Consider the following 10039-nt stretch of genomic DNA (forward strand, 5'->3'; position numbering starts at 1 on the left):
CTTGGAATTAGCGTGTAAACTGATGAAAACGGTTCATTGAAAATCTCTCCAAGATCTTCCCGAGATGAGATTTCAATGGAGCGAACTGATGAGGTCATCACAGTATTATCTCCTGACTGGTTCGTCCGTGCTGCCAGCAAAGCGGAACAGACCGCCCCCACAAGGCCTTTTAGCCATTTAGTAACACAGTAAATAAACACTTACCAAACAGATATGTCCTGCTCTATCCTTCACTGCTGCTGGTTTTCTTCCCCCTCTCTCTCCACACTATCAGGGTCAGACTCCGGGTCTAACATGTATGGACGTATATCAAAATTCACCATATTTTACTCCAGTTCTTTCAAACTTTACAACTACTAGCATAGCAACATAGCCACATTGGAGAGGGCGGGCACAAAACATTGAGTCCTGCTGCCGGCCAGCCTCCAGAAAATCGGCCAATCAGAGGAAAGCAGGTCGGGGGGGGGGAACAAATGAAAGAGAAGGAGGATGAGAGAGATGAGGGTCAACCTAAACCAGAGACAGAAGGGAAGGAATGAAATAATTTAATAAGTTGAATCAGAAGGAACAAAAGACAATGACATAATACTTATTAGGATACTTGGCATTAAAATGACATTACATAAAGTGGCACTAGCCCTGTATGCATTGTATATTAAGAACTGCCTATAGTGGAGCTCTGTGATTTTTCCTCTTCTTTGTTCATCTTTTCCTACATTGACACTTCACCACAAAACATGACAGATTTTTTAAATGAAAATCAAAACACAGAAAAAAACACTTAAGCAGTAACGTTTTACTTCGACACTCATAAACTCAGCTGCCAATTAGAATTTGTGTATGTGGATTTCTTTTTATTCTCTTTAAGTCTAAAAACCTACACTGAATTCTGATGTGCTTCATCTCCAGTGCAACACCCAAAAGCAGCTCTTATCAACCAGATCATGGGTTCAGTGTTCATTTTAAAGCATACATGACCATTAAATCCAGGATAGAAATGATTACCTGTATAAAGTCAGTATTTTTGTTGATGTTGGCCCACAGAAAATCAATGTTTGGGTCCTGTCAGTCCTGTCAGCATGCTTTGAGTTTAAAATAGTAGTTTTATTGCTCTGCCTTTTGTTTCTTCTTCTGTAGTTTATTGATCATAATCCAAGCATCACAGTGTTTCATCTAGTAACCTTTGCCTATTCTGATTTTTGTGACCACAGTCGTTAGACCAAAAGTTATTGAACAGCCAAACGATAAAACCTACAATGTAAAAAAATGAATGAGAATCGACACTGCAGTCAACACGATTCAAACACTGGAGATACTATATACAGCCAATTTTAATCTTGCACCTGTGTTTTGCGTACTGTTCTGGATAGGTTTGGGGTCTTTTGGGGTCAAACTATGAGCTGGTATTAAACAGAGGTGCAGCAGCTGGAAAACAGACATGAATATGTGCAAATAAGCAATAACAAGTCTGACATGCTACAGGTCACGTGTGGGGTCCCACAAGGATCAGTGCTGGGTCCTATATTATTTATATTGTACATTAATGATATTTGTAATGTGTCAAAATTGTTTAATTTAATTTTGTTTGCTGATGACACAAACTTGTTTTGCGCCAGTAAAAACCTGAATCATCTTCTGGATACGGTGGTAAAGGAAATGGATGTTTTGAAACGATGGTTCAATGTTAATAAATTATCTTTAAATGTTAATAAAACTAAATACATGATATTTGGAAATCGGAAAGAACAATGCAAATGTAAAAGTTATGATAGATGATATTGAAATAGAACGGGTTTATGAGAATAAACTCTTAGGAGTTATCATAGATCACAAACTGCTGGAAACCTCATGTTAATTGCATTAAAACTAAAATATCAATGTCAATCGCTATATTGTATTAAACCAAAAATGTTCTTAATTTAAATTTATTACATATGTTGTATTGTTCTTTCATACTTCATACATTATTTTCTGTGTGGAAGTTTGGGGAAGAACATATAAAACAATCATAAATCCAATTTTTTTGCTTCAAAACGATCAGGCTCATAAACTGAGCAGATTTGTCATGATCCAGGTTTTGATTTATTATGTTTCTGAGTTTTCCTATGGTTATCCTTTGTGTATTCTGTGATTTCTAGTTTGACTTTGTATTAGGTTTAGTTCTTAGGTGTTATCTGTAGCCCTTGTGTTTCCTTTGTTCAGCTTTTAGTCTTTAGTTCAGTTCATTTCGTGTTTTATATAGTCTTTGTGTTTCTGTGTATTTTGGGCTTTTGTTATTTTCCATGTGTCTAGTTTTTTATTGTATTAAGTAATTCCCTGTGTTCCATGTTTAGTTTTACATCCCTTGTGTTTCATGTGTAGTACTCCATGTATTTCTTGTCTAGTTTATTTCCCTGTTTCATGTTCAGTTTTTGCTCCTTGTGTTATGTTTAGTTATTCCCTGTTTCATGTTAAGTTTCCCTGTGCTTCTTGTTTTGTTTCATGTTTTAGTTTTACTCCCTGTGTTTGAGTTTCCCTCCTTGGTTCTTTGTATCCTCCTGTATTTTCAGTATTTCTGTAGTTTAGCTTCTTGTGTCCAGTTTTCAGTCCTTGTGTGCTTCTTGTGTTAGGTCCCATGTTTCCTGTTTTATTTTGTAGTTGCCTTCCCTTGTGTGTTATTCCAGTTTTGCTTCCTGCCTGAGTTTCCCTCCACTTTGATTATCCTTCACCAGTTTCACCTGTGTCTGATTGTCCACACCTGTCTGCCATTGTTAATCACTCCCTGTGTATATAAGCTCTGTGTCTCCCTGTGTCTGTGTTGGTTTATTGCATATGTCTTCCTCGTGTCAGCTCCTCGTGCTTCCTCGTGCTCCTTCGGATTTTGTTTTGTTTCTTTGAGTTTGATTCCTGGATTTATTTTGAGTAAGTTCTTTTGTTTCATTAAATCAGTCTTTTGTGTTATCTGCATTTGGGTCCTCCCTTTTGAGTTTTTTTCCCCTGAAATCCCTGACAAGATTATCGAGAACCAACACACAAATTATTTATAAATCTGCAGGTTCTAAAATTTTGTGAATTGGTTGATTTGAGAATAGCCTCACTGATGAACAAGGCATACAATAAGATGTTACCAGATTGTATCCAGAGGTTGTTTCAGATTAGAGAGTGTGAGTATGAACTAAACACAATAAACTTACAAAGAATTATGTTATGATTCAAAGAGGTTTACATTATAAATGTCTAAAGAGCAAAATAAATCCCAGTATAAGTCACAGTGAGGTCATACTGATCAAATTGATGTTAGTTTTTGTGTCAAACAAGCTGGTTTAATGAAATGTTATTGAAGTTTACACACATTACTGTGCCAACTGTAAAGAGTCTTCTTTTTCATAATCATCTAAGTCAGAAGTTAAGACTCTTCTAATGAAATTTAACAAACTTACCTTGTCTTTGGAGAGCAGACATTTATGGGAAAAATTACAGATCAGATAACGTACAATATTATGAAGACCAAATTTCAGCATCCAGCGCCTCATGTTTTCATTGGTGACTTTATTTAGTATAAAATGGTTCCCATGACCAAATTCATGGATCGCATACAGCTCTGTGGACATAATATGGTGCTTAACACATCCTGACAGTAATGTGTGACTGAAATTAACTCAAGTTGGGGAAAATAAATAAGAATTGGATCAAAAAGATTTTGTTGGTCAGGTTTGAGTATCTTTAGAGGTTAAGAGTTACACTGTGAGGATCTGGCTGATGACTTAATAAAACTTCTAAGAGTGAAATAAAGAGAGACGGGATGTTATTTCACAGATCTGCTGTATTAAAAATAAATATAAAGACACAAAAACTGGTAACATATTAACAAGGATGTTCAGGTTTTTCTGTTTTCACATTTATATTACATTGCCATGAAATAACTTTTGTTTTTTTAGTTTTCAGGATGTTTCACCCAACAGTCCCATAAATGTAGTCCCTTTACCATCAGTACACTGGTTCTCCATCACACTGCTGTCTGTCTTCTTCTAACACACTATGGAGGTAAATAAACACAAAACTGTTCAAACTTAAAGACTGACTCGACCATTTTCATTTGGGGCTTATCATGAACTTTCTATTGTTCATGTTTATTTTATATATTTGTTTGTTTATTTGTAAAGGGACCATGTACAATAAAAAACAAATGTTTCCATTTGATGCATTGTACCAGAGTTAGCGTAAAGCTAATTTACATCTGCAGTCCCTTGGCAGGTCACAATGCATTTTACATGCATTTCCATCCATTACAGTGTGCAGGGGCCTGACCCTAGATTCATGCATTTTCATTCAGCATTAACACATAATAATCTGTCAGGTGTGTGCTGCTGTGTGATCTGAAAACAAAGAAAAAGACACAGAATGTAAGATGGAGAACTGTTTTACTCCCAAAGACATTTTTATTTCATAGATCATCACATTTACATGTGTATACATTAAAGTAGAGGAACAAAACACTCAAACATAACAAAATGATGCATTTTTGGGCTGATTTATTAGAAAATAGTTAACTCAGTTATTCCTCACATTAAAGAGTTTTTAGTTTATGCTTTCTTAACACTGCTGTTGTTGCCTCTGAATCAAAAAACAGTGTTAAGTCAATATTTTACAATATTTTGCCAATAGAGGGCAGAAATGTCCTCTCATTAAAGGAGCAGTCTGTGTGTTTTCACACTTTTCTCTCACAGATTATTAACAGTGAAACTTTGTGGTTCAGTTCTCTTATATGGTTGTTATTAACCGCTGTATTGTTATTATCATTATAGATATGTCTACCGCTGTGAGTCTGTCTGGGGTCAGACTTTGGTTGATGGTTCTAGTTTACCACAGACAGTCTGACAGAGGTCACAGCGATCATGTTCTCATGTTCTCAGCTATTTCAGACGTGAACAGACTGAGTACAAACACCAAGGTGATTCAACCTCTACAGTGTCCTTATTTCTACAGCTTTTCAAAATAAACCTAGCTGGGTGAGACACTTTTTAGCCCAGACCGGAAACTTCCACTTCTGAACACCTATGAGACAACGCTGCAACTGAAGGAGATGATGTGTTGTGTGCATAGCCCCAGCTCTCACAGCCACTTATTTTAAGATATTTTTTTTTTCAAGCATTGTGCTGTTTATCTACCTCTACATGAAGAACAGTGCTGCACATTCTGCTCAGTAAGATGCACACACATAAAGAAGCAGTCACTGATAGCTCAGTACTTTTTCTTTTTTTACTCTTTTTGCCTTTTTTTTCAGACATTTAACATATTTTATACATTCTGAATCAAAAAAATGTTGCAGAAAAACAGAATATATGATAGTCCAAAAGTCAGGATTACTATTAAAGGCCAGACTCCAGCTACAGAAATGTCTGGTCCCCCAAAATGATGAATGAATGAGCCTCCCATAGATGGTATCTACAAGTCTCCATTGATAACAAGCTATAATTGGATTTGAATAAATCACTATTCTTTCTTTTGGTAACAACTTCAGAGCCTGATTTAATAAATTCAGTGTTCATGATGTTAAGAAAAAAGAAAAGAAAAAAAAAATCCCCCTCTACCATCCAGCTGGGCCATGGAAACCTCCACCACAACAGCTCACAGAGACTGTCTTCCAGTATTCAGTGTTTCTGTGCAGCTATCTGAAAGAGATGCAGAAAATATGTTAAAAACAGCTGATGAGATATGAAAGGGATGTAACCCTGATCTCTTTAGACCCTTTTCCTTTGTCTCCTTTTTTGTTATTTGTATTTACGACACATTTTGGATGCATTTTCTTTGCAGATGACACCTGAATTTATTGTTCTGTGTCCAAAATTTCCACAGCCACTTGATAGATCATAAAGGAAATGAGCTTCAATGAATAATCATGATTTTTTGTCCATTATCATTCTGTTATTTGACTAATAACACAACTAAAATGAAGCATATGACAGAATGGAGAAAAGCTTATTTAAATGTAATGTTTTGAGTCGTATAGTCAGACAGTCAAGGCAGCAGGAGGTTGTACACACACTCTTCTTCAGAATCAATGTCAGCTTGATGTAAACTCAGCTGTGGAGAAACAGTGGAGAATGGTGTGGGTTAAACTGATAAAACTGCTGCCATGGCTTCATCAGAGCTAATCGCTCCACCATCAGCCACACCGAGTCACACTACAAACCTTTCTGTCAGAAATCTGGATTCATCATCTTCAACAAAATAGTTTTAACAAAACAGCGTCAAAAGTCAAAGTTTTAAACACTACAAATAAAACCTGCTAATACAGAAGGGACAGTATGACTGTCAACCATCCTTCCTGAAATGATAATGATAATGATTATTTGTAGTATTTTAACATAAAGTTGGTTTTACTGACCTGTTTGATCTTCTTGTGGTGGTGATTTTCCAGACAATAAACCAAAAAAGTCTGAAAAAACAGATAAAATCACCATAAGAAAGGCACAAAACAATGTAATCTTTTAAAACAGTAAATAAGCAAACGATAAGCAGGAAGTTGGAAAAATGAACTGAAAAGGAAACAAATAATCACACATTATGGTTTCTTGCATGTCTGTACCTTTGTGTATGCAGCAGAGGATCAGTCCTATTGCTACCAGAAACGTGAAAACTACTGCAATCCTAAAAATCCACACCTGGGTGGGAAAATTAGACGGATGTTGTTGTGGGGGTTGAAACTCTTTGTACGATATATTTGTGTTTTCTGTGACAGCCAGCCAACTCTCCGGTGATTGTCCAGCTCCTGATATGCTGCATTTGTAAAGTCCTTCATGAGACTTGGAAACATTTTTGATGGTCAAGTGACTATATTCAGACCCAAGAGAGACGCCGTCTTTGTAGAAATCAACGATATATTTTGATTCTGAGTTCTGTTTTTGGCATAAAAGGGTCACATTAGATCCCTCCATCACAGGACGGGCGGGAACCTCCAGGATCACAGATCCATCTGAAAAATGTCACACAAACAGTGTGTTAAAATCAGTTTTTGTACATAAAACATAAAGTCTGTTACTCTTTACAGTGTTAAAATAATTTGCACTGGATTTTTACTGTAAGAACTTCAGAGGGAAAAAGATTTTTGAAGCTGAACAGTGAACAGCATTATGACTTTAATTTATTAAACACAAAAAAACTGTTAAAACATAAGCACAGATTAATCACGTTTCCACATTATTAAGCAAACAACATTTTTCTCTTATTTTCCTAAATCTTAATGCAAATGACAGAGTATTTTTCAAGTCATCAGCCATTAGAGCATAGTTCAAATGTTTTTGAACAAACTTTATAATGAAAACTGTTATTTTTAAAAAAAATAAAATCTCAAAATGCACTGTTCCACATTATTAAGCAGGCAACAAGTTTCAGCAACATGGGAAAGAAAAAGGATCTCTGCTGCCAAAAAGTGTCAAAATGTCATTTGCATAATAATGAGGAAAGCAGTGTAATTAAAACTGAATGGTCATAGCCTTTTTCTTTTCCTTCTTTTCTTTTTGACAGTTTTAAATGGTGTAAAATTGTAAGGAAAAAAAACAGGCAGATCTAAAGGGTAACCAGTTGCACTGATTTTAGCAAATAAATGATAAAAAAAATTAGCTGTTTTTGTCTTACTCTATTAAAATGTAGCAAAATTAAAAAAAAAAAAAAGCAGAGCTGCTAAATGAGATTAATGGAATGTCTTCTTTTCCATCCTTTTTTACAGGCAGAAAGTGACTAACTCAGTGGATATCTTCACTCATGGTGCAGAAGTGTCTAACATCAACAACAACAATAATCCACCAGGTTTGAGTCTCCTGGTGTTGTCTTACATACCAGTAACAGAGATGTTGATGGAACCAGTGGTGTTTCCTTCGTCGTCTTCACACCAGAACTCTCCACTGTCCCATTCGAAGGCAGGCTGAATAGTGCATCTTGATGCAGGAGGAGTACAGATGGAAGAATTTGTTGTTTTGTTGTGTCTGTGCATCACTCTCCATCCAGTCAGTCCCATCAACTCTTCACAGCTAATGTGGACGGTCTCATACTCAAAGAACTGCAGTCTGTCTGGAGTAATACGAGGACGAGCTTCACCTGAGGGTTACAAGGAAAGAAAGGAACCTGTTTAACTTTTATTCAACTTATTCTTTTTTTTAGAAATCATGGTTTATAGGTGAGAGTGCATTTTCTGCTTCATTTCACAAATAAACATATTTAGTTTCTCTCTTGTCCGACTTTTAAAATAATAAAAGCAGTCTCTGTGTAAACATTGTTCTGTTTAGATGTTAGCAGAAGACACATAATCATATGTTTTAATATTAGAGACACAAGCACAAACTGAGTGTGAAACCTACCAGCATTTTGAGCAGAGTGACTCTGTTTAATCTGTGCAACCAGCAGAACCATCACAGCGACCACTGGAGAGACAAAATAGAGATTTTATACATTTTAGTTATGAGAAAAAATAATAATAATGTAGTTATGAGAAGAACCTGAACTCACAGAGTCTGCTGCAGAGAGATGTGACGTCCATGATGCCTGACTGCTGACTGCTGCAGCGTGACTCTGAACTGTAACGACCACACAGAGACACCGTCAGTGACAACTTCCTCTTCCTGTCTGATCTATTTCTGATTAAGCAGTTGTGTACATATATATATATATATATATATATATATATATATTAGTCTCCTTACCTTGAGAACTTCCTCCTCCTGTCTGATCTATTTCTGATGTAAATACATCACACTTCTGAAACATCCCTTTTCTCTTCCCCGTCTGATTCCATCCAGGCCATGTGACAGTGGACCGGCTCTTTACCTTTGCAGGACTTCTTAAGGGGGCCTGGGGGTTGCTCATCCAGTCTATATGGGTTATGTGGACTCGGAGAAGGCTTATGATCTTATCTCTAGGGTGGTCATGTGGGGTTACTGCAGGAAACTAAAGGAGTGTCAGCATTCTCTGCACAAGCCATTGCCAGGGCCCCTTTTCACCGTCTCTGTGTTTTTTTATGGCAAGGATCTCAATGGGAGGAGGGTTTCCAGTTTGGGGACCTCCAAACTTAATTTCTACCTTTGCAGATGATGTGGTTCTGTTGGCCTTTTCAGCTGTGGACCTCTGACAGGCACTGGGGTAGTTTTCAGTTTAGTGCAAAGCGTCTGGGGTGAGAATAAGCACTGCGAAGTTCAAGGCCGTGGTTCTCTGTCAGAAAACATTGGATTGCTCCCTCTCAGGTGGGGAGTGAATCTTTGCCCCATGTGAAGGACTTCAAGTATCTCAGGCTCTTGTTCACAAGTGAGGGTAGACTGGACTATGAGACTGGGTTCAAGCAGTTGAATTTAGAGTCCTCAGGAGGGTGTCTGGGCTCAGCCTTAGAAAAAGGGTGAAGAGCTTGATGTCCAGAGGGACCTCAGAGTAGAGTCGCTGTTCCTCCATCTTGAAAGTTGCCAGTTGAGGTGGTTTGGACCAGGATGCCTTCAAGTTGCTTCCCTTTGGAGGTCTTCCGGGCATATCCAACTGGGAGGAGACTCTGTGGCAAACATAGATATGCCTGGAGGGAATATATATCCTATCTGACCTGGAAATGCCTCGGGAACTCTCAGGAGGAACTGGAATATGTTTCAGAGAAAAAGGATGTTTGGGCTGATTAACTTCACCTGCTTCCACTGTAACCCAACCCCAGTCAGAGGAAGATGGATGGACGGACTTCTGAAACATGGAATTATTTAACATTGTCTCTGCATTTTCTGTAGCAGAGTCTGCCTTGATATTTCAGTACATCAATAGAAGTTACTAGGAATCACAGCAGCAGCACATTTTGCAGCTGTGTAACCCTGACATGCACCAAGCCCTTTTGCCACCTGCAACATTTCTGTTCCCATTTTTGGCAATACCAAAATCAAAACCCCATTGGTATATGTGCAGCTATGACAGGTGTCAGCGTACTGTCTGCCAGCAGAGGTCAGTCCTCTGTCATAATAAAATGATTGTCTGTGTAGTTGGAGGTCCTGCTGAGCCATTTTCTTTTCCTGTTTGAAATCCAAACAGAGAAAAAACA

The 10039-nt window shown here is 37.4% G+C and overlaps 1 protein-coding gene across 1 annotated transcript; it reads right to left on the reverse strand.

The window, feature by feature from the left end:
• Positions 1 to 5997: 5997 nt before the first annotated feature.
• Positions 5998 to 9492, reverse strand: LOC121504354. The gene is made up of 7 exons (XM_041779063.1): positions 9353 to 9492; positions 8485 to 8552; positions 8337 to 8399; positions 7819 to 8076; positions 6645 to 6955; positions 6368 to 6418; positions 5998 to 6063 (listed from the first exon to the last, which is right to left on the reverse strand). Exons 1-7 carry the CDS (start codon positions 9490 to 9492, stop codon positions 5998 to 6000), a joined length of 957 nt encoding a protein of 318 aa, XP_041634997.1.
• Positions 9493 to 10039: the final 547 nt, after the last annotated feature.

Source organism: Cheilinus undulatus, linkage group 22 (assembly GCF_018320785.1).
Source record: "Cheilinus undulatus linkage group 22, ASM1832078v1, whole genome shotgun sequence".
Taxonomy (NCBI): Eukaryota; Metazoa; Chordata; class Actinopteri; order Labriformes; family Labridae; genus Cheilinus; species Cheilinus undulatus.